The 24,760-nt window shown below is 47.9% G+C and overlaps 1 protein-coding gene and 1 long non-coding RNA gene across 2 annotated transcripts; both read right to left on the bottom strand.

Annotated features, from left to right (window-relative positions):
- Positions 1-702: 702 nt before the first annotated feature.
- On the bottom strand, positions 703-7,691 carry PSMG4 (proteasome assembly chaperone 4). The gene is made up of 3 exons (XM_017654073.3): positions 7,430-7,691; positions 3,664-3,739; positions 703-897 (listed from the first exon to the last, which is right to left on the bottom strand). The coding sequence occupies exons 1-3, from the start codon at positions 7,601-7,603 to the stop codon at positions 776-778; spliced, it is 372 nt and encodes a 123-aa protein (XP_017509562.2). The 5' UTR covers positions 7,604-7,691; the 3' UTR covers positions 703-775.
- Positions 7,692-8,659: 968 nt separating this feature from the next.
- LOC140846738 (uncharacterized) lies at positions 8,660-22,650 on the bottom strand. The gene is made up of 3 exons (XR_012126106.1): positions 22,496-22,650; positions 22,330-22,418; positions 8,660-17,960 (listed from the first exon to the last, which is right to left on the bottom strand). It is a non-coding gene; the product is annotated as an uncharacterized lncRNA (long non-coding RNA).
- Positions 22,651-24,760: the final 2,110 nt, after the last annotated feature.

Here is a 24,760-nt window from a genome sequence, read left to right as displayed (position 1 = left end):
TTTGCAAAGAGTGTGAAGGACAATGTGTGCTAACAGCACTGGATTCCACTCCAAGAGGCAGGCAGTAAAAGGCTAAGGACTAGAAGTGACCAAAACAGGTACATGGACTTGGGAGAAAAGAGAAGGAAAGAAGACAATAATAGGAAGCAAGGAAGATCTGAAACATCTGGGTCCGTGAAAATGAAGTAAAGCCCTAATTAGCATCTTAATTGCCATGGCACAGTTTGTAAAGCATTTCTGCATATTTAATCCTAACAATGACCCAGCAAGGTTGAGATTACTCCCACTTTATAGGTGAGAAAAGGGCCCAGAGAAGTTGGAGACCCCACCATGGGAGTGAGCAGTGGAGCACAGGGCCTGGGGCCCCAGAGACCCCCAGGGGGAAGGGCCAGGCCAGAGGAGGAAGAGTCAACCTGCGCCTGTTTTACAAAGATTCAACACCTTCACTCTGACTGGGGTCTCCTAACAGGGTCACGAATAACCCAACTCTTTCTTGGATTATCAGATTAGCTCCCTTCGATCCAACAAAACCCCATTTTAAGTCCTTTTCTCTTTTTCTGAGCAATCACATGAGGAAACATTACTGTCCATTTTGCTTTACTCTGTCCTCAAGGCTGATCAATTACAGCCTTTCTGCCCACATTCTGGGGAGGTAAGATTAACCCTTTAGAAATAAAATGGAAACCCATTAGTCTCATGACAAACAGTAAAATTCAATCCATTTATTTAAACATATATTGTACATAAGTTACAAATCCTCACTTCTGCCACTCGGCTAGAACTTTTCCGGAAAAGCCTCCATTTCTTCCTTGATCCTGTTTTCTACAAGCAATGCGAAGTTACTGTCTGTGTTTTGAAGGTTATAGCTGACAAACACCTGTTTGTTGGTCTTCCTGGCTAAAAAGAGAAAAGACATTGACACAGCCATGATTGAAATAGCTGGAGGTTCCACGAGCCCCACACCTGAGCTGAGAAATGCTTGGAAAAAGAGGATGGGGTTTTAGGGAGGGCAGAGGTGCTCAGTTCTATGACTCTTCAATGGCAGCTGCTGCCAGTGCAGACTGCGGTCACATGGCCTCTGCTACTCTATAAACAGTGATTCTTCAAGTGCAATCCCCACATCAGCAGCAGCACCTGGGAACTTGTCAGAGATGCAGATTCTCAGGCCCCACCTAGACCAACTGAATCAGAAAGCCTGGGTGGGGGCAGCAATCTCTGTTCACAAGCCATTGAGGGAATGGAACAGGGGCGTCTGGGAACCACTGCTGTAGAGTTGGTTTGGTTTTTTACTTTTTAAAAATACAGATAATGTTATTTGAAATATTAACCACCCTCTCTACCAATTCCACTCCTCTCCCAAAGATGATCCTACATTTCTACCTTTCTGGGCACTTACATATAGATACACACAAATACAGTTACAAAATGTGTAACTTTCAATTCAGTGTTGAATGTAGGTTTTAGCCCCTTTCTACAGAACCAATAGTAGTTGAGTTACACTGTCCCAACTAAAAATTCAAGCACATGCCCAGAACCTGAAAGACAATATCCTGAAGGAGAGTCTGGCAGTGAGCCTCAAACAGTTAAACACTGGCCACCCAGGGCCAGGCCGCTCCCGTGGCCCCACCACACACACAGGGCAGGTGCAAGCGCCTGCTCTCCAGAGGCCCCACGACGTCCGACGGGACGCTAGCCCCAACATCAAAGGCAGAAAGGTGACGGCTGAGAGGTGGTGACACTGGGGCCTGCCGAGTCACAGCCTGCTCAGCCTACCCTTGCTCAGGGGCAGGCAATTCCCGATCCCCAAGGGGGCCACTTTGATTCCAATCATTCTACTTGCTAAGACAGGGTCTTACAAGGAGCAAAACTATGTCTGTATCATCCCCCAGCAGACCCAGTTCTGCCCTCCAGAGCCACACAGAGTAAGGGGGTCCCCACCCCCACCAAAGCTCTCTGATGATGCTAGGGTCACTCAGACCACTAGGTCATCTCCTTTGCTACTTCCGTTCGTCTTCCATAGAAGACACTGTTTCAGAACACCTCTGTCACCTCATCACCCTCTAGACAAGGACAACAGTTAACACATTTCCAACTGCAGGGTCCAGGCCTAAGCTCAAGACAACTGGCGTAACACATGGCTGCACTGGACAGCCCCTTCGTGACCTCAGCACTGGGCATCACCAGCCCCTTTGGTGCTGTGGGCAGGCACATCACGCCAGACTTCCAAGCTGCTTCCGCGTGCCTGTCGCTGGGCTAGGCTGAGGCTGCTGGCTTTTACGGATACAGGCAGGATGGGACCCTTCATTATGTCTGACTTTAACAATTGACGAGGACTTAGTTTTTTGACTATGTTCTAACTTATGAATATTATTATAAATTGACATAAACAAGGAAGAAAAACATTAATTTAAAAAAATTTGCACAGAACTTAAAACACACACACACACACACAAAAAAACGATTTTTGCATATATAAAATGCTACTAGGCCTCCATCTCAAGGATACCCTTGAGCCCATCTTACTTTACTAACATAAATAATTTATTCGGACAAGTTCCCACCACCCCTCTCTACTCCACTTTGTTATCCCACGCTGTGGCTACCCACCCAGTTTTCGGGCTCTAGAATATCCACACTCCCACACCTTTACCTGACCAGGCACGGCACACCACCATCTGTTTGCTGTAGGTGTATTACCCCTTACACACTGGCCAATTCACAGTGAAGTATGGACAACAGGGGCATCCTCTCTTCAACTTACTTTCATGTGGGTCAGAAAAAAATAACAATATAAACATACTGGGAATCTGGGGGAAGGCTAAGCAGGAATTCTTTGTATCTTTTTTGCAATTTTTCTGTAAATTTAAAGTTACATCCTAATACCAGTTACTAGAATAACTTGTTAGGTTGCTCTAACTTCAGACAAAAGAAAAAGAACAGTGACTGCCTTTGTGGTCTCTATTCATGCATAGAATGGAGTGTGGCATCTAGAATGACCTGTCCACACCCCCCCCTCCACTGTGTGGCTTTGCGGTTTACACAGGTGTACCCCACAGTGAACTGACATAAAAACTCCCACTTATCAAGGGTCAGGCTGGTAGAATGGTCAACACAACCGAAATATAAGCTCCTCAAAATCAGGGGCTGGGCCTCACTCATAGGCGGTCCCCAGCACAGGACCCAGGGGCTCCATTACTGGCTCCGCACTGAACTGCCCAAGCACACTGGGGAACCGTGGGGAGAAGACAGAGGCGCCCCACTGTCAGGGTACCCAGGCACAGCGCTGGTACCCCCGGAGGCCAGGAGACTACCAGGAGCCCCGGCCCACTGGGCACTGAGGCCATCGCTCTCACTCTCCTTGAGCAAGCGGTGTGCTTCCAAGAGGAGGCTAAGCCACCTTTCACTCCCTGGCCTGGAGAGCGGCCAAGGCAGACACAAGAGTCCCTTGGGAGCACGCTGGCCCTGAGACAGCGGCAGTACCACATGCGTATGGATGTGCCCTCCTTAAGGAAGACCCAACACACAAAGATCTATGGTCACCCTGCAATGATGAGTTGATCTTTCAATATACGGATTCTTTCCTTCTAACGTGACTGGCCTCACAGTTCCATTAAGCAGTGAGGTCCCCAGCTGGCTGCTCTTACAGCAGCCACGGGTACATACCTAAGCGCTGGGCAAGGCCAGTGGAAGTCGTGTCAGAAGTGTCTCCAAGGAGGGAGGTGGACACAGGGATGGAGTCCTAAAAGGAAAAGGAAGAGCGTGATATGCTGCTTCTCCACTAGCCAAACGAAGCTGGCTTCTGAGACTTCACGAAGTGGCAGTGGCAGGTTCTGAGCGGTTAGACATTTGCCAAGAGAAAGAAGGTCTGTGTCAACAGCCAGGTGCTTGACCCTCTAGTGCATATGAGGTTACAGAGTTGGGACAGACGGAGAGAAGTCACCTGAAGCTGGCATCACAGAGATGTTAATAAGTTCTAGGGCTTGTTTTAGTGCTGGAAACTCCAAAGCATGCTGAAGGGCAACATTATGACCAAGACAGAAACAAACAAGGTCCTCAAGGGCACAGCACGAAGGAAGCTAACCAGAATCTGGTGCCACGTGCCTCCAGGTCCCCCTGGCCCCTGGGGTGGCCGTCAGCCTAGAAGACAGGTGCTTAATCTCACCTAGGCCTGTAAGACAACACAAGCTCCATTCCCTTAAAGGTGTCTGGGCTCTTTAAGGTCAACAAGGGCCCTGTGACTTTGCAAAAGGGCACCAGCTATTAGTGTGCAAATAACGAAAATAAAAACTTCTAAATATACCTGGCCAATCTTCATTTCAAACAAGAAGCAATAAAACCAAAAATAAATGAATGTGGCCCTCCTGAAATTTATAAGTAATCTAGATTCCAAAGTAATTGGCAGAAACCCCCCTTACCACTGAAAAGTCCCAACTTAAAAGGAAAAAAAACCCACTACCTTATAATATGGCCAAAATTGCTTCCACCAAATAGCAGACTTCTAAAAGAAATAGCCTCAGTACAGGAATCTAGGAATCTTGGGAAGTGGCACAGTTTTTAGAGGCATAAGCCTCCCACCCACTCCCCATCCAGGTGGAGACAGGTGAGCTGAGCAAACACCCACTATGTGCCAGACATTGAGCCGAGCACAGATCAGCCTGCTCCTTGTCTCCTAAGGGTTCAAAGCCACTTCACTATGAGACAGAATTTGTTCAGGTCTAAAAAAGATAATCAAAAAACACAGGATAAGAATGAAAGCATTTACTGCTTGTTTTTTCGTTGAAAAAAAAAAATTGACCTCCGTTAATGAACTTGCTGTTTAAGGATTTCAAATTAAACATTTAGTTACATGTTAATAGTATTTACAGTTCAGCCTCCTGAAAATAGAAAATCTACCTCAACAGGGTGGACTTTTTCCTCTAAAAATAAAACTAAAACCCTTTATTGTTATCCTTCTTAATACTGCATTATTTCCAAAATCGTATTAAACTAAGCTGTTCTCCTGGACAGACACATGCCTACATGGTTTTACGTGACTGGAGCACCACCATCCACTCCCCCCAAGTGGACCAAACATGTCCCAGATTATGTGAGAGCACAGGGTCCCTCATCCCCTCTCCCCTGGTCCCAGGACAGCTCCACATGCTGGGAGGGCACTGTACCACCTCAGTCATGCAGCTCCTCTTCCCACCACAAACAGACCTTCTTGATGTAAGCAGGGCACCTGGGAGAGGGCGGAGGTATGTGGTTTTACTCTATATGGCCTTGTCTTACCTGTGGGGCTTTAGGGAAAGAGGGACAGACCCTTTGGCAACATGACCAAGGGTCATCCTCCCTGCAGGGGTCAGAGAGTGAACAGTTTAGCTTTCATGGACCACAAGATCCAGCTGCAACCACCCAACTCTGCCATCAAAGTGCAAAAGCTGCCACAGACACCACTAAATGGATGGGCAGGCCTGTGTCCAATAAAACTTTGTTACAAAAGCGGACAGCAGGCCAGCCTACAGGTCATAGCTTGCCGAGCCCTGTTCCACAGGAATCTTGTATTTGCTGCCTTACATAATGGCCAGCACCTCTCATCTCCCGCTGGGACCTCCAAATGCTCAGCCCAGCCCACCATCCCTTGCCCCCCAGGCCCTCCACCTCTACTCCAATGAAAGACCTAGAATTGCCACATGCCCAAAAGCCCAGCTGCCAGTACCCAACAGAAAAGACATAAAGGGAAATCCACCTAGGAAAAGAATACAGGAAAAGGGGAAAGGCAGAGGGGGGATAGTGTGTGAGGACACTCGTAAGTCCATTCAGGGACTGCGTCCTTGCCACAGAGTGCCCAGTGCCACCTCACTGGCTGCCCACCGGCCCTGTGCCCCTCATCACAGCATTTCCTGCCAGACTGGCTGCGGGTCACTGGTAGCCCTCCCTAGCAAACCAATAGTTCCCTGAAGGAGCTCGCTCATTCATGTAAGGAGCAGCTCGTCAGGTGCCAGGGATCTAAATACTAGACAAACCTCACCACCAGCACAGATACTGACAATAACCTGCAGAGGGAGCACATCCGGGCATGCCAGTGCGTAGAGCGGCCAAGGGGTTGGTGAGTGGGCAGGAAGGAGGGTGGAAGCAGGGAGCCCTACCAGGTACCAGGGCCTGGAGGGTTACTGCAAAGTCTGTGGACTGTGAACTTATAACTTGAAAGGTCTGGAGCAAAGGCATGACACCATCTGACTGCAGCCGGCTGCCTGTCAAGAACTGGCCATAACGCAATGTTGTGAGCTAATCTGTGTCCCCCAAAAACATATGTCCACATCCTAACCCCTGATATCTGTGAATGTAACTTTATTTAGAAATAGGACCTTTGTAGATGTAAATTAAGGTGAGGTCATACTGGAATAGATTGGACCTTAGTCTATACGACCACTGTGTCCTCATAAGAAATGAAGAGACACAGAGACAGACACACAGAGCAGAAGGCCCTGTGACACTGGAAGCAGAGATTGCAGAGATGAAGCTGCAAGCCAAGGAATGCCGAGGACTGACAGCGGCACCAGAAGTTAGGAAAAAAGCGACAGATGATTTCTCCCTCCGAGTCTCCAGAAGGAACCAGCTCTGCCAGCACCTTGATTTCAGACTTCCCACCTCCAGACCTGTGAGAGGAGAAATCTGTTGTTTTAAGCCCCTCATTTTGTGGCACTTTGTTACAGCAACTCTAAGAAATTAATACGGGGAATCAGCCAGGAGGAGAGGAAACCTGAGGGAGGCGAGGGGGCAGAATTCCGGATATGTTCTGACCTAGCCGTCCGCTGACGTTGGGCACGGGGGGTGTGGGGGAGGGAGGGGATCAGGGATGACTCTACGGCTGGGGTGCAGTTACCCTAACAGAGATGGGCTGGCGGGCTGGCAGAGGGGCAGGTCTAGGGCAAGGGTCATGAACTTGGTCTCGAATATATGTGGGGTGGCAGTGATGCCTATTAGACTTCCACGTGGAGACACAGGAGTCCCAAGTTCAGGAAAGAAGCTGTGCTGGAAATACAAAGCAATGTCGGTGTGTCAATACAGAGGCGGCACGGAAACCAAGAGACGGAGGCCGTAGCCCGGGGCGGGGGTGTGACCAGGGGCAGGGGTGTCACGAGGAAGCCGCTAGACCCTCGATTACAGGGGCGCTGACGTTCGGGCGGCCGGCGAGGGCCGCACACGGTTCCCTGAGGGGCACAGGGCCACCGAGCCCGGTACCCTGAGACACGCAGGGGCGCTCCGCAGAGCCGCCAGGGCCCCGGAGAGGCCCGGGGGCCACGCCGCGCACCCAGGAGCCCGAAGCCCTCGGGCACCTGCCGACGCTCAAGCCCCCGCCGCCCGCCGGCCTGGCCTGTCCCCGCGCGCCCAGTCCTCGGTCCCCTCCCCTCACGCCGCCCCCGGCAGAGGCCCGACCTACACTCACGTAGCGGCTGCACATGGCCACGGCCAGGTTGCGGAAGTGCGGCGTGGCCCCCACCCACAGGAAAAGCGAGTCCGTCAGTCGCATGACATGGAAGTGCACGAGCTGCTCCCACAGCTGCGCGCTGAAGTTGTGCAGGGAGACTTCCCCGCCCGCGGCAGGCGGCGGCTTCTGCATGCCGCGACCGGGCTCCCGCCGCCAGCGCCGCCGCCGCCAGCCCGGCCAGACCCGAGCAAGCGAACGCCGAAAGGCCGAGCGCGCCCTCACTTCCGGCCCAGGCACTGGCGGGCGGGGCTGGCCCGTGGATGGGGCGGGGCCTGGAGGGACTGGTCCGCCGAGGGGCGGGGCATGGGCGGGGCCGGGCGGGGCCTGGGCGGGGCTGCTCTTTCAGGCCCCGGCTGCCGGCCTGCCTTCCTTTCCGGAGCCCTGCTACCTCCTGCCCGTCAGCATCGGTGCTGGCCGCGGCGGCTTCCCGGCCCTGTGCGGCTCTCCTCTCCGCCGTGACCCTAAGGTTCGGATGGAGTTGTCCTAACGGAGATGGGCGGCAGCCCAACAAAGACAATCATATTTTCTTTAGACCCCACGCACTCCGAGACCAGCCAGCTACCGTCCTACCGGTAGTCCACAGTGTGGTTCACCAGAATCCTCCTCTTGGCAGCCCCGGACCTCCAGGGATACCTGGGAAGGAGCTAGCCTGAGACTGGCAACGTGACTGGGAGAAAGCTTCCGAAAAAGAAAATCGGGTAGGCTAAGTTGGGACGATGGGCTCACACTCCCGGACTCAGACCGCTCCCACCCCGAGCTGCGATGGATCGTGTACAAGCGTGGGCCTTGGGGTTGCCTTTAAACCTGCCTGGGGCTCACCTCAGCTTTCTCACCTGCAAAATGGAATGTGAATAGGAACCTCTCAGGAGTGGAAAGGATTGAGCCAGGACATGGGAAGCGCAGTTAATGGTGGTCATTAAGATCCTGATAAAGGACCTTTAATTTTTGTCACCTTGGGACCCTGCGGAGTTAAAATAGGAAGCGTTGTGTTGAGAGAATGTTTGTGGTAAAAGCAAACAGGGCATATTTTGTCAGTTACTGCTGACTGTGGGGCTTAAGTCAGAATATCAAGAGTTCTGCTTTTTAACACTCTCTAATAGGTCTAACTTGACTAAATTGAAATTTAAAAGGTTAAGTATTTTTATAGGCTCTATTTGCTAATTATCAATGACTCAATAATATAGTTAATTTTCAGGTCAATATTTTGTAATAGCTTTATTGAGATTAACTGACATACAATAAGTGCACTATTGAAAGAATAAAAATTGAAGTTTTGATGGACATTGAACAATTTATCGATTTATCATTTGTAATGAAACCATCATTACACTCCAGTGAACCCATCCATCACCTCGAAAGGTTTCCTCAAGCCCCTTTGTTATCCTTTCTGCCTCCGCACAACCACTGAGCTGCATTTTGTCACTTCAAATTAGTTTGCATCTCATGAAAATGGAATCCAATCATATAGTATGTACAAATTGTTTTTGTCTGCCTTTGCTCTTATAATTATTTAGAGATTTCTCTCAAATGAACTAGGTTGTTATGTATCAATAGTCCATTCCTTTTTGTTGCTGAGCAGTATTCCAGTTGTATGGCTATACAACTAGTTGTTTTTCCCTCCACTTGTGGATGTTCATTTGGGCTGTTCCCAGTTTGAGGCTATTATAATAAAGCTGCTATGAACACATGTGTATAAGTTACTTTGTATGGACATATGCTTTCATTTCTGGCAGGTAAACAGCTAGAAATAGAGTGTATCATATGGAAGTTATATGTGTAACTTCTTAGGAACCTAACAAACCATTTTCCATCATGTATTCCCATTAGCAGTGTGTGAGAGTTCTGGGTCCTTCACATGCTCATCAAACAGCCAGGGCCATGTCAGCTACATGGTATGGTCAGTCTTTTCATCTCAGCCACTCTGGGAGATATACACTGGCATCTCACTGTGGTTTTCATTTGCATTTCCTTAATTACTAATGAACCTCAATTCGTACCTCACACCATACACAAAAGTGAATTCAAAATGTTTCCTAGACCTAAACATAAAGCATAAAACTATAAAACTTCTAGGAGAAAAACTTTGTGACCTTTAATTAAAGGTCTCACAGATAAAACTCCAAAAGCATGATCCATAAAAGAACAAATTGATCAGCAAGTGTGAGCTCACCCGCACCTCAACTCTCTAATGCTTTGTCCCCCTAGAAAATAAACACAAGTTTTTGAATGGAGAGTTTATGACTAAAGAATCTGAAAGAACGCTCTGGGGAAACGAGTGCAGCAGTTAACACCCTATCGCCTCATGTCCTCAGCAGCATCTGCCCAGTATGAGTCGAAGAGTGTGACTCTGCTCCTCCAGCTGGGCTCTCAGCGCCACAGGGAAAACCACCTGATCTAGTGGGCATGGCACATAGACAGTCACGTCCCACAACATCAGATGCCCGCCCAAACAGCCTGCAGTCCCCAGATGGTGTTCTCTCTCATTTACCTTGGAGGCTATTCTTCTCAAGCCCTGGACCTACCCAAGCCCAGTTTAGCAGATGACCCTGCTTCTGATTTTACAAAGAAAAGAGAGGTTATCAGGCTTGATTTCCCCGACTCCTGTTCTGCTACTCAAACCCTTACCTTCATCTAACCCCATTCTTACCTCCTTCTCCTCCCATCATTGCAGTGAGAGACGCCATCCCCTTGTCCAAGGCTGATCTTATCCACCTATGCTCTAACCCTAGCTTTCTCCGTGTGGTGAAGAACCTCACTCCACCAGCCATGGTGGTTTCTCCAAAGGCTCTGGTGCACTCTGAGATGCCCCACCTAAATCTCCTTTCTGGAGAGGACTTGTTCCAGCTGCTGGAAATGCTGTTAGCAGAAAACCTGCTGTCAGCCCATCAGAGTCTGCATACCCTTCCCAGGGCAGCCCACATCCAACAACTGACGGAGACAGTAGGGTAAAGGCCAGGCATTTGGGCCAAGTGCAGGACAACTGTGATGGGCCATTTTGGTTTTTTTTGAGATCGTTGGTGATAATATTATAGGATTATATATATATTTTTTTTCATTTTGTTATCATTAATCTACAATTACATGAAGAACACTATGTTCACTAGGCTCCCCCCCTCACCAAGTCCCCCCACCACACCCCATTACAGTCACTGTCCATCAGCGTAGTAAGATGCTATAGAATCACTACTTGTCTTCACTGTGTTGCACATCCCTCCCTATGCCCCCCACACACTATACATGTTAATCGTAATTCCCCCTTTCTTTTTTCCTGCCCTTATCCCTCCCTTCTCACCCATCCTCCCCAGTCCCTTTCCCTTTGGTAACTGTTAGTCCATTCTTGGGTTCTGTGATTCTGCTCCTGTTTTGTTCCTTCAGTTTTTCTTTGTTCTTATATTCCACATATGAGTGAAATAATTTGATACTTGTCTTTCTCCGCCTGGCTTATTGCACTGAGCATAATACCCTCTAGCTCCATCCATGTTGTTGCAAATGGTAGGATTTGTTTTCTTCTTATGGCTGAATAGTATTCCATTGTGTATATGTACCACCTCTTCTTTATCCATTCATCTACTGATGGACACTTAGGTTGCTTCCATTTCTTGGCTATTATAAATATTGCTGTGATAAACATAGGGGTGCATCTGTCTTTTTCAAACTGGGCTGCTGTATTCTTAGGGTAAGTTCCTAGAAGTGGAATTACTGGGTCAAATGGTATTTCTATTTTGAGCTTTTTGAGGAACTTCCATACTGCTTTCCACAATGGTTGAACTAGTTTACATTCTCACCAGCAGTGTAGGAGGGTTCCCCTTTCTCCACAACCTCACCAACATTTGTTTTTGTTTCTCTTTTGGATGGTGGCCATCCTTACTGGTGTGAGGTGATATCTCATTGTGGTTTTAATTTGCATTTCTCTGATAACTAGCAATGTGGAGCATCTTTTCATGTGTCTGTTGACCATCTGAATTTCTTCTTTGGAGAACTGTCTGTTCAGATCCTCTGCCCATTTTTTAATTGGATTATTTGCTTTTTGTTTGTTGAGGTGCATGAGCTCTTTATATATTTTGGATGTCAAGCCTTTATTGGATCTGTCATTTATGAATATATTCTCCCATACTGTAGGGTACCTTTTTGTTCTACTGATGGTGTCCTTTGCTGTACAGAAGCTTTTCAGCTTGATGTAGTCCCACTTGTTCATTTTTGGTTTTGTTTCCCTTGCCCGGGGAGATATGTTCATGAAGAAGTCACTCATGTTTATGTCCAAGAGATTTTTGCCTATGTTTTTTTCTAAGAGTTTTATGGTTTCATGACTTACATTCAGGTCTTTGATCCATTTCGAACTTACTTTTGTGTATGGGGTTAGACAGTGATACAGTTTCATTCTCGTACATGTAACTGTCCAGTTTTGCCAGCACCATCTGTTGAAGAGGCTGTCATTTCCCCATTGTATGTCCATGGCTCCTTTATTGTATATTAATTGACCATGTATGTTTGGGTTAATGTCTGGAGTCTCTATTCTGTTCCACTGGTCTGTGGCTCTGTTCTTGTGCCAGTACCAAATTGTCTTGATTACTGTGGCTTTGTAGTAGAGCCTGAAGTTGGGGAGTGAGATCCCCCCACTTGATTCTTCCTTCTCAGGATTGCTTTGGCTGTTCGGGGTCTTTGGTGTTTCCATTTGAATTTTTGAACTATTTGTTCCAGTTCATTGAAGAATGCTGTTGGTAATTTGATAGGGATTGCATCAAATCTGTATATTGCTTTGGGCAGGATGGCCATTTTGACTATATTAATTCTTCCTAGCCATGAGGATGGGATGAGTTTCCATTTGTTAGTGACCTCTTTAATTTCTCTTAAGAGTGTCTTATAGTTTTCAGGGTATAGGTCTTTCACTTCTTTGGTTAGGTTTATTCCTAGGTATTTTATTCTTTTTGATGCAATTGTGAATGTAATTGTTTTCCTGATTTCTCTTTCTGCTAGTTCATTGTTAGTATATAGGAAAGCCACAGATTTCTGTGTGTTAATTTTGTATCCTGCAACTTTGCTGTATTCCGATATCAGTTCAAGTAGTTTTGGAGTGGAGTCTTTAGGGTTTTTTATGTACAATATCATGTCATCTGCAAATAATGACAGTTTGACTTCTTCTTTACCAGTCTGGATTCCTTGTATTTCTTTGTTTTGTCTAATTGCCGTGTCTAGGACCTCCAGTACTATGTTAAATAACAGTGGGGAAAGTGAGCATCCCTGTCTTGTTCCTGATCTCAGAGGAAAAGCTTTCAGCTTCTCACTGTTCAGTATGATGTTGGCTGTGGGTTTATCATATATGGCCTTTATTATGTTGAGGTACTTGCCCTCTATACCCATTTTGTTGAGAGTTTTTATCATGAATGGATGTTGAATGTTGTCAAATGCTTTTTCAGCATCTATGGAGATGATCATGTGGTTTTTTTCCTTCTTTTTGTTTATGTGGTGGATGATGTTGATGGATTTTCAAATATTGTACCATCCTTGCATCCCTGGGATGAATCCCACTTGGTCATGGTGTATGATCCTTTTGATATATTTTTGAATTCAATTTGCTAATATATTGTTGAGTATTTTTGCATCTACATTCATCAGGGATATTGGTCCATAATTTTCTTTTTTGGTGGGGTCTTTGCCTGGTTTTGGTATTAGGGTGATGTTGGCTTCATAGAATGCATTTGGGAGTATTCCCTCCTCTTCTATTTTTTGGAAAACTTTAAGGAGAATGGGTATTATGTCTTCTCTGTATGTCTGATAAAATTCCAAGGTAAATCCATCTGGCCTGGGGTTTTTTTCTTGGGTAGTTTTTTGATTACTGCTTCAATTTGTTTGCTGGTAATTGGTTTGTTTAGATTTTGTGTTTCTTCCTTGGTCAGTCTTGGAAGGTTGTATTTTTCTAGGAAGTTGTCCATTTCTTCTAGGTTTTCCAGCTTGTTAGCATATAGGTTTTCATAGTATTCTCTAATAATTCTTTGTATTTCTGTGGGGTCTGTCGTGATTTTTCCTTTCTCATTTCTGATTCTGTTGATGTGTGTTGATTCTCTTTTTCTCTTAGTAAGTTTGGCTAGATGCTTATCTATTTTGTTTATTTTCTCAAAGAACCAGCTCTTGGTTTCATTGATTTTTTTTCTATTGTGTTATTCTTCTCAATTTTATTTATTTCTTCTCTGATCTTTATTATGTCGATCCTTCTGTTGACTTTAGGCCTCATTTGTTCTTCTTTTTCCAATTTCAGTAATTGTGACATTAGACTATTCATTTGGGATTGTTCTTCCTTCTTTAAGTATGCTTGGATTGCTATATATTTTCCTCTTAAGACTGCTTTCGCTGCGTCCCACAGAAGTTGGGGCTTTGTATTGTTGTTGTCATTTGTTTCCATATATTCCTTGATCTCTATTTTAATTTGTTTGTTGACCCATTGATTATTTAGGAGCATGTTGTTAAGCCTCCATGTGTTTGTGAGCCTTTTTGCTTTCTTGGTACAATTTATTTCTAGTTTCATACCTTTGTGGTCTGAAAAGTTGGTTGGTAGGATTTCAGTCTTTTGGAATTTACTGAAGCTCTTTTTGTGGCCTAGTATGTGGTCTATTCTGGAGAATGTTCCATGTGCACTTGAGAAGAATGTGTATCCTGTTGCTTTTGGGTGTAGAGTTCTATAGATGTCTATTAGGTCCATCTGTTCTAGTGTGTTGTTCAGTGCCTGTGTGTCCTTACTTATTTTCTGTCCAGTGGATCTGTCCTTTGGAGTGAGTGGTGTGTTGAAGTCTCCTAAAATGAATGCATTGCATTCTATTTCCTCCTTTAGTTATGTTAGTATTTGTTTCACATATGTTGGTGCTCCAGTGTTGGGTGCATATATATTTATAATGGTTATATCCTCTTGTTGGACTGACCCCTTTATCATTATGTAATGTCCTTCTTTTTCTCTTGTTACTTTCTTTGTTTTGAAATCTATTTTGTCTGCTACTAGTACTGCAACACCTTCTTTTTTCTCCCTGTTGTTTGCATGAAATATCTTTTTTCATCCCTTGACTTTTAGTCTGTGCATGTCTTTGGGTTTGACATGAGTTTCTTGTAAGCAGCATATAGATGGGTCTTGCTTTCTTACCCATTCTGTTACTCTGTGTCTTTTGGTTGGTGCATTCAGTCCATTTACATTTACGGTGATTATTGAAAGATATGTACTTATTGCTATTGCAGGCTTTAGATTTGTGGTTACCAAAGGTTCAAGGTTATCTTCTTTAGTGTCTTACTGCCTAACTTAGCTAACTTATTGAGCTATTATAAACACTGTCTGGTGATTCTTTATTTCTCTCCCTTCTTATTCCTCCTCCTCAATTCTTTATATGTTGGTTGTTTTATTCTGTGCTCTTTTGTGTTTCCTTTAACTGCTTTTGTGGGTAGTTGATTTTGTTTTTTGCCTTTAGTTAGTATTTGGTTGGTCTGCTTTCTTTGCTGTGATTTTATTTTCTCTGGTGACATCTATTTAGTCTTAGGAGTGCTCCCATCTAGAGCAGTCACTCTAAAATACCCTGTAGAGGTAGTTTGTGGGAGGCAAAGTCCCTCAACTTTTGCTTATCTGGGAATTGTTTACTCCCTCCTTCATATTTAAATGATAATTGTGCTGGATGCAGTATCCTTGGTTCAAGGCCCTTCTGTTTCATTGCATTAAATGTATCATGCTATTCTCTTCTGGTCTGTAATGTTTCTGTTGAGAAGTCTGATGATAGCCTGATGGGTTTTCCCTGTAGGTGACCTTTTTCCTCTCTCTAGCTGCCTTTAAAACTCTGTCCTTGTCCTTGATCTTTGCCATTTTCATTATTGTGTGTCTTGGTGTTGTCCTCTTTGGGTTCCTTCTGTTGGGAGTTCTGTGTATTTCCATGGTCTGAGCGATTATTTCCTCCCCCAGTTTGGGGAAGTTTTCAGCAATTATTTCTTCAAATACACTTTCTATCCCTTTTTCTCTCTCTTCTTCTTCTGGCACTCCTATAATGCAGATATTGTTCCTTTTGGATTGGGCACACAGTTCTCTTAATATTGTTTCATTCCTGGACATCCTTTTCTCTCTCTCTGAGTCAGCTTCTATGCGTTCCTGTTCTCTGGTTTCTATTCAATCAATGGCCTCTTGCATCTTATCCATTCTGCTTATAAATCCTTCCAGAGATTGTTTCATTTCTGTAATCTCCTTCCGGACTTCATCCCTTAGCTCTTGCATATTTGCCTGCAGCTCCATCAGCATGGTTATGAGCTTTATTTTGAATTCTTTTTCAGGGAGATGGGTTAGGTCTATCTCCCCAGATTCTTTCTCAGAGGAGGATGTCTGGTTTAGTCTGGTTTGTATCAAATTCTTCTGCCTTTTCATGGCGATAGAGGTCGTTATGGGGAGCTGGTGTGTGTGTCAGCTGGGAAAACGTCCCTTCTTGCTGGTTTGTGGCCTGCCTCTCCTGAGAAAACAGTGACCCCCTAGTGGCTTGTGCTGGGCAGCTGCATGCAGACAGGGTCTCTGATTCTTGCCTGGCCGCTGTGGAGGAAGCTCCGTGGTTGCTGTGGGCATGGCCGGCCTCAGGCTACTGTTCTGCTATGGCGGAGCTGTGTCGGAGGGGAAACGGGCGGGAGGCTGTTTATCACTGTGAGGGGCCTCCAAGCTGCGCTGCCACCCAGGGGGTTAGGGTGCCCAGAGTTCCCTGGGATTCCAGCTGCTGGGCTGTGTCCTGGGATGCTTCCATCCAGCTGTGGGGTCCCTGTCCCTTTAAGACTTTCAAAAAGCACTCGCTGTTCTTTGTCCCAGGGGTACCGGCTGCGGGGACCTGCTCACAGGTCTTACTGTCCTGTTTTCCTAGTATCCAGCACCCCACATACTGTGTGTGCTCTGGTGCGGATGGCTGGGGCTGGGTGTTCAGCAGTCCTGGGCTCCCTCTCCCTCCCCACTCCGACTCCTCTCCTCCCGCCGGGAGCTGCGGTGAGGAGCGCTCAGGTCCCGCCAGGCCAGGGCTTGTATCTTACCGCCTTCGCAAGGCGCTGGGTTCTCGCAGGTGTAGATGTAGCCTGGCTGTTGTCCTGTATCTTCTGGTCTCTCTTTTAGGAATAGTTGTATTCGTTGTATTTTCAAAAATATATATGGTTTTGGGAGGAGATTTCCGCTGCTCTACTCACGCCGCCATCTTGGCTCTGCCTCCTGGTGACGGGCCATTTTTGCTCCAGAGTGCCCATGGGGTCAGCTGAGGCTGACTACTGCAAGAGTGGCATCCACCTTACACCATCAGAAGAAATTGAGGATGGATGGTCAGGAGGCTGAGTATAGTCATCCCAATAAAATCTTACAGCCCTTTGCTCATTTTCTGCGCCTGGAACCCTGTAACTGAAGAGGAGGCCAGGTCTCCTGCAACACCATGGCAAATATACACAGTATGGCCACCCATCCCTTGCCCAAAGGGACCAATGGCCATTTACTAAGCTAACAGCACACTAGAAACAGAGGAAAACCCAAATGTTTCAAGAGTCAGTGTTGGAATTGAGATTTAGACATGTGAAATGTCATCACAGTCCTTTTGCTAGAGTAGTGACATGCAGAAACCAGACAATAAGAGGAGTCCTGGCCAAGGGTCCCTAGGCCTGCACACCCACCTGGGGTCATCTGTCCAGTCCCTGAATGTATAATTGAAATAAAGCATACTTGCAAGTTGGCACAGTCCCCAAAATGGGCTGTTGGCCTCTGCGGTAAAATGCTTTTGTAATGGAAAACGCCAAGTGCGAGCCTATGAAACTGCCCTTCCCCAGGCAAGTGATAATATAGCCAGGGAGGATGGTGGAAATGAGTGCCACCCTGAAGGCTCCAGAGGATGCAGTGGTGGTCGCGCCTCCACCAGCTGATTCCTGGAAGGGAGACTCCTGAAAACTCAACCACAAAACAATCCCCATGTCAGCTGCCACAGCAAATGGGTGTCTTCGTAGAGCAGTATGATGAGGCCTCGGGTACTTGCTAGGTGGCCCAGGAGTCGGGAAACGCATTCTTTTCTCTTCCAGTCAGAAAAGAGGAGCAGGAGCAGCTCACGTTTACACAGGATGGACAACATCCCCTAGTTTGACCCAGGACCAAGTTAACTTTCTGCCCACCCCTCACCACCAGCGTATAGTGTGAAGAGACCTAGATTGTGTAGACATTCCACAGAATATCACATTGATGTGCTACGTCATTGTCACCTCTGTTTCACCGCAGCCCTGTCTTCAGTTCACACCCATGGCTGCGTGGGGGATGCCCCAGAAGTAGCTACAGAATGAAGTCAAAGCCTGAGCTTGGCTCCTGGACAGGAGGGTGCGTGGGTACAAGCAGCAGGTGGACAGCAGCTACACAACAGCCTTGCTCAGGTGGCCACCTGTTCATCCATTCGGTGTGGGCAGAGCCACAACCCAAGGTTAAAGTACATACAGGCTCATGGGCAGTGGTGGGAGGCCCGGCCAGCTGATGAGGGACCTGTAGGGAGAAAGATTGGGAGATAAAGGACAAGAAGGTAGGGGAAGGACATGGAAATACAGTCCACAGGTGTGAAGGTCATTGCATCACCTCTTGTCACCCAGCAGAGAACATCTATCACAGAAGAGAAATGGAGCAACAAGTACTCAAAATGATGTGGCCAGTTGGTGTCCATCAGCCTGTTGCCCCACCTCAGGGCTGGCATGTGGGCCACAAACAGAGCAGCCATGATAGCAGACGGAGGGAACCCAAGGCTGACAAAAGCAGCATGGACTTTGGGACTTCCACTCACCGAAGTTTGCTGCTCCCAACACCATGAGGGCTCTGTTGTCCCCTCATGGCGTGAGCCAGGAGCTCTGTCCTCTCACTGTATCTCTAAATAAAAGCCTCTCCTACCTTGAGTGTTTGCTAAGTTCGTTCCTCGACTCCACAAACAAGAACCCCAGCATCACCACCACTCACTCAGATTCCCAAGCCAGAACTCAAGAACCCCCTCTATTCCTGCACACAGCAGTGACGGCTTGGTCCACACGCTCCCACCAGCCCCTGCTCACACAGCCGTGCAGGGCAGGTCGCCCGGACTACTGTGATGGCGATCTGACCACTTCCCAGCTTCCTGTCTCTCTGGTCTCCACTTTGTCTTCCTCACCATTGCCAGAGAGATTTGTCCAGTGAATAAACCTGCTTGTTTTACTTCTGCCAATAAAAAATCCTTTGAAGAGGGTTAGCCCAAAGACTTTTGCAGACAGAGAAGGCTCCTTTACCCAGCTTCCAGTCACTTCCTGTCCACGCCTTCCTCCACATTCTGCACGTACTCCGATGGTACTGAACCCCTGGCAAGGCCAGAATCCACCACTTCCGTTTGCTCGGTGCACCATTGTACATGGCACCCATGCCTGGGCCTGCCCCTGATTTACCTGCCAGAGAAACCCCTTCCCTGCAGTCAGCCCCAACACAGCCCCTTCCTGAGCTCACACAGTCTGGTTGCAGCTGCTCCTGGCCCTCCCCTTACCTTGGCCTCCCACAGAACAGTCATTTTATGCAATGGCCTTTGTGCAAGCCCACCTTCCTTCTCAGGAAGCTCCTTATGGGCAGCGACAGAGGCTTTCATCTCCAACGCAGCTTGCAGCATGGTCGCTGCATGTGCTAGGCCTAAAACAAACACTAAGTGGGTGAGTGAGCAAATGCTAGGAGAACAAATGAAGGCTTCCTCAGGGCCTTAGGCTCTAGCTTAACTGGCTCCACCACTAATTAGCTCTATGCCTCTGTTCTAGGTCTTTGTTACCTTAGCTGTAAATTGAGAAGACTGGTTTAGATTATCCTTGAGGTGCCTTCCAGAGCTAATACCCTGTTAAGATCCGGTAAGAAGGCAGAATGGGAACAAGATCCTTGCACCTGGCCAGCCCTGAGCAAGAGGGTGTAATTCTTCAGAGAACCACCAGGTGGCAGGTGGGAAGGAAGCAGGCCAGATGTAGCTCTGCTTTTGCTTTCAGAAAAGGAGGCGGAGTCCCTGGGTTGGCTCTTAACTCAGGACCTCTGCCAGGCAGTCTTTCCTTTAGGCGCTGCAGTTTTAGGATACTCAGCTGACCAGCAGGTCCTGTTTCCCAGGTAGCCCAGAAATGCAACAGCACCCAGCAGCCGCTGCGAGAGAGGCCAGCCTACCAGCTGTCTGCTGGAAGACAGAACCAGGGCATCTCTGATGCTTTGATTCGTCCCTCTCCTCTATTACCAGTTTGGGCTGTGAGCCTTTGTCTGATGTGAACTTCATTAGGAACCAAGAACTACAGGATTTTTTAGGTGATGGATAGGTAAACTGCTCCAGCACCTGGCACCTCCCTTCCAGGTGAGGAAAGGTGAGTCCTGGGTTCAAAATGCATGTCACCTGAAAAAGCTCACAGTGTGATTAGCAAGTCCTAAGAACATCCAGGGTATCACGGGAGTCTCTCATGAAACCTGGACTACTATATGCCACGGTGGGTAATGTGGTACTTGCGTTAGTAACAGGCTAGGCTGTGCTTAGTAATGTTTTAACCCTGAAGGGCAATGGCTTGATGCAACCAAGTCTTATCTTCAGCTCATGATGCATGCCTAGCTGGGGCTGGGAGGTGAGGGGGGGTCTCTGCTCCATATAGTCCCCAGGGAAGTAGACTGACACGGGGGGGCCACAGCAGCAGAGGAGAGAGCTGCAGTGTTGGGTCTGCCTTTGATGCACTGACCTAGAAGTGACATGTCAAACCTTCTCATAGCCCACTATTCAGAAACAGTCGCCTGCGGCCGCCTCCCTCCCAAGGCAGCAGGTGGGGTGGGGACAGATGTCCTGTGTGCCAAATGTTTGATGAGCACCACTGTCCCTGCCACAGGAACCAAAAAAATATATGATTTACTGAGAGTTACTACAACTGCCAACCAGATTTCCCACAGAAATCTAGCTAGGGCCAAGAGGGGGGACCCAAAGCTGGGTCCACCACCCCAGCAAGCTAAACTTTTTAAGTCTTTTTCTAATCTGAAGAGAATATGATAATTCACATTCTGCTCCAAATCTGTTTCTCCCACCAAGCCCAGTAGACTGTCTGCCACTGAACCCACGGGGCAGTTTCTGTTCCCACTGCCGCAGGGGACTGTGTGTTCCTACAGGCCGGTAACTCCTCGCCCTTGTCTCTCCCCTTTCCCTCTTCCTCCCGCATCAGCAGTATTTTCTCCTCTTTATGAGACTGCTCCCTTCGGCACACAGTCATGATCCTACAGAACATCTCCGCCTCCGCGTGCACTCTGCCTGCCTCCCTGGAGCTCTGCCTCCGTCTGCAGCAAAACTGGAGAGGCTGCCTGTGACTGTCTCAGTTCTCCTTCTCCCTTTCTCTCTTGAACTCACTCCAGCGGGGCTGCCCTCCCCTTCCTCAAACTGCTTCCGCCAAGGTCACCAGAGACTCTAGGTGCCAAAGCCTGCAGGCAGGACTCAAACTCTTGGATGCTAAGAGCAGCAAGGACTGTCAAGGCTGGGTTGTGCCTTCCCTTCCGGCCCTCCTCCCAGGCCCCCTGCTGATCCTCAGCAGCAATGCCGGCCTCCCCTCGGGAGTGCTCCCGGAGCCTCTGTCCTTTGGCAGCTCTCCCTGGCTCATGGCTTGTGGTCTTCTACACCCCGACAACCCCCAGATTTGTACCTCTGGAGCCAACCTCTTTCCTGTGCTCCACCCCTATACTGGAGTCAGCTTCTGCGTTTGGAGGTGTGCTAGAAGCCTAAGGCAGGCTCCCCACAAAGCGTGCCTTCCCAGCAGTCTCCCTCATCTCAGAAAATGGGACCTGCATTCTTCCAGGTGGTCAGGACAGAAACCCTGGCATCTTCCTTGACCCCTGTTGACCTCTCACACCTCACGTCCCGCTCAGCAGCAAATCCTGCTGGCTCTGTCCAAAACTCCCACAACTTCCATCACCCGCACTGTCATCTGACTGGTCTCCCTGCCTCCACCCTCATCCCCTTGTCAGTCATCTATCCTCAACAGAACTGTCCGAGTGATTCATTTAAAGCAGCTTTTCCCCTTACCTCAATTTTTAAATAGGAGGCTTAGATTCTCATACCAAACTTGTCAGATATGAGCAGTCTGTTTCCATGGAAGACTTCTAGAATGTCAGATTTCCCTGGTGCTATAAGAACCATTCATATTTTTATAATTTCCCATCAGTCCTCAAATCCCCCAAAAGGTTAGTGTTCCTAAGCATGCTCCCCTCTGCCTTGCCCCCGCCCCCACACACTCCTCACAAGTGCAGATTAAGCATTTTTGCTGGCTGCAGCTGTCCCCTAGCGTTTCTTAGAGCACAAAAGAAAAACCCCTGCCCAAATTCTAATGTCATCAGGATCTGGCACAAAAGGAAAATAAAATAATCCTATCAGTTTGCTCCAGTCAAGAAAAAAAAGGTTAAAGTGGATAGAAACAAGTTGAACAGCATCATTGTTATTCACAGGCAGAATCAATCACGAGATTTTTCTAACTCTAAAAAATAATACAGTTTTATTAACCAACTAAGCTTCACTACGGCCCTGCCTTGTACAGGGGACAGCTCTTAGTCAATTCATTCTCTGCCCTTAGACTGGATAGCCCCAGGAGGACCACGGGGAGGCCCCCCATTACCTGATCCCAGACTCTGCAGCAGCCCAATTCTACCCACAAGGCAGGTCTGGTACTTGCCTATGGTTCTGAGTGGTGAAAGAAAGGTTCCTCCCCAGTCAGACTAGGCCAGGAGCAGCCTGCATGCACACCCACTTGCTTTCAGGAAGGGCATGTACACGACCCCAGGACTTAGGAAAACAAAGCAGGAAAGAGGTTTCCAACAAGAAGCAGTTTGGGAGCCACAGAGGGTGGCATTTTGTCCTCACCTTACTGACCTCTGCTTCTTTCAACAGCTTTTATGATCCACTGAGCTCTGAGTAATATTTGGTCTCGATCTCCAGGCGCAGACAGCTTACTGCAGAGACAAGACAATTAACAATGGAGGACAGGGCGCGGCAGGGGCCTTGAGGGTGGAGGCACCCCAGTACTCACCAGTCAGGAGTTGCGCAGGTTAGATGGGATAAGTAGCCAGGCCCTGAATGGGAGTGACAATTAGTCAGGCTGAAAGAAGAAAAGAGGGTGTGCAGGGGCAGGGGAGATAGATGTGCCCAAGGCCTCGGGGCAGCGTGTGCCCTGGAAAGCAGCTCAGCCCGGCTGGATTAGGGTAAAGTCACATACTGGAAGACTCTTATATTGTCTCAGCTGAGTCTCACAGAAATCCTGGGGGGAAGATATTATGACTCACATTTCAAACAAGGAAATGAAAAGATGGAGAATAAATGCAGTGCCCAGAGATATTCAGTGGCTAACCAACCCTACGTGTCTACCAGAGCCTTAAAGTAACCCCGACACAGTCACATGTCTGTACAACCACGTATTTCCCCACCGAAGTAAGGCTGGGCACGGTCTGTGCAAAGGAGACCTCCCAGCATGGGTAGTGGTGGCACTGGGCCTTGGGTCCCACACCCACCTCCAGCTGAGGAAGCCAAAGAGCCAGGGGCATGGAACCCCAGGCCTAGGAGCCGGACTGAAGGGAACACAGAGGATTCTAGACACCAGAGGAAGACAAGGCCGGGAGCGCAAGAAGGCGCATGCCTCACTGCCTCCGTGTCGGCTCCGGAGGGCTGGTCACCCACGAGGAGCTCTCGGGCTGAGTCACAGGAGCCAAGGGCACTTGTATTCTGTCCTCTCACTCCAGGCTTCTTATCTGATACCTCAGAACTCCCCACACAATCTCTATTTTTAAAATCTCAGTGAAAGATAGGTCTCCATGTGGTTGTATTTTGTGACTCACCACTTTTTTCATAAGCAAACTCACACATATTGGGGGGATCCTTTGCACAGATGGTACCTACTCTTAGATGGGGAAATAAATATGTGGTTGTAGAGATGTATGACTGTGTTCGGGGTTACTTTGAGGCTCTGGAACACAGGCATGGTGGGTAAGGCAGAATGAGACTCAGTGAGGAAGCAAAGAAACGTCTCTGTTCCCCCAGATGTGAAAGACCCTCCTGTCTGCCGGGTGATCTTCTGAGGCTGCAGGGAAATCCTTGGCTGACTTCAGAGCACTGTGCAGAGAAAAACAATCGTGCAGGATGGCAGAACAAAAGACTGTTTCTCTCCTTTCTCTCCATGTCTCTCTCCCCCTCCTGCTGAAGTGGGTCATGTGATACAGAAGGTGGGCCAACCGCTCAGCCTGCTGTGGGTTTTTCCTCCCTAGAATGTCAAAGCCCTTTCCCCACAGCGTGCAGCACTGCGTGAGTCACGGCCCGTCTGCCAGCCGGCTCACCCAGCCCCTCTGATTCCCCGCAGGCCCTTTGAGTCTCGATGGCCTCTAAACTCCCACTCAGTCTGTGGCTGGTTCTATTCTTGGCATCAAGAAGGTCTCCTTTGCCGAGAATATGGCTGCCCGGGAAGGTCCATTTTCTGCTCCTGCTTTTTCTTCCTGGCACTGAAAACAAGCACAACTACCCAATAAAGACACAGCCCATGAAAGCAGCTGTATTTCAAGGAGAGTCAGGGAACAAGCCAAGGAATGATTGAAAAGACCCAGTGACAAAATGTCCATTCATTGGGTTCACTCAGCAAACATTTACTGAGGCCATCTGTGCTCCAGGCCCTGCATTGAGCGCTAGGGAGACAAAGATGCCCTTGAATGCAGTGACCTCCGCCCACCCTGGGCTGGCCACTCCCCCAGCTGTACACAGGCACGCGCTTGACGTGGGAGGCACACACTCACACGACTCAGCTCCTGCACCAGTCAAGGTGCCACGGCATCTTAAGGAAGTGAGAGCGTGTGGGATGTGTGAGTGAATGTGCCACAAGATGAATGAATCCCACAAAAAGAAGCACAACACGTAGGAGTAGTACTGTCGGGTTCCGTTTCTATAAAGTCCAGATGGGCAGAACTAACCCCTGGTGCTAGAGGCCAGGACAGTGAGAGGGAAAACCCCAAGGGGCCTGTGGAAGGCTGGGAGTGTTCACTGGGACACTCATCGAGCTGTACACCTATAATCTGAGCACTTATTTGCATCTAAGCTTCAGTACCTTAAGCATCTACGTAAGCATGTCTATATATGTTATCTCTGTACTGAATGAGAGAGCAGAAGACTATTGTATGTACTACTTTTGCTCGTGACCTTATCTAAATAACTCTGGTCCCTTTGATATTCACCCTGAGCTTTAATATAGCTCCACAAAAATCTCTTTATGGCATATCTCAGTCCATAAAATGCAACAGTCAAACCCACCCTTTGA

The sequence above is a fragment of the Manis javanica genome, chromosome 16 (genome assembly GCF_040802235.1).
Source record: "Manis javanica isolate MJ-LG chromosome 16, MJ_LKY, whole genome shotgun sequence".
Taxonomy (NCBI): Eukaryota; Metazoa; Chordata; class Mammalia; order Pholidota; family Manidae; genus Manis; species Manis javanica.
Note: the sequence above shows the minus strand (reverse complement) of the source record. Positions and strands in the feature narration are given on the sequence as shown.

Coding starts and splice junctions, on each gene's coding strand:
- PSMG4 (XM_017654073.3), bottom strand. CDS start 7,603: ATGCAGAAGCCGCCGCCTGCCGCGGGCGGGGAAGTCTCCCTGCACAAC. Junction 3,740..7,429: donor TGGCCATGTGCAGCCGCTAC/GTGAGTGTAGGT, acceptor TTTTCCTTTTAG/GACTCCATCCCTGTGTCCAC. Junction 898..3,663: donor TGGCCTTGCCCAGCGCTTAG/GTATGTACCCGT, acceptor TTCTCTTTTTAG/CCAGGAAGACCAACAAACAG.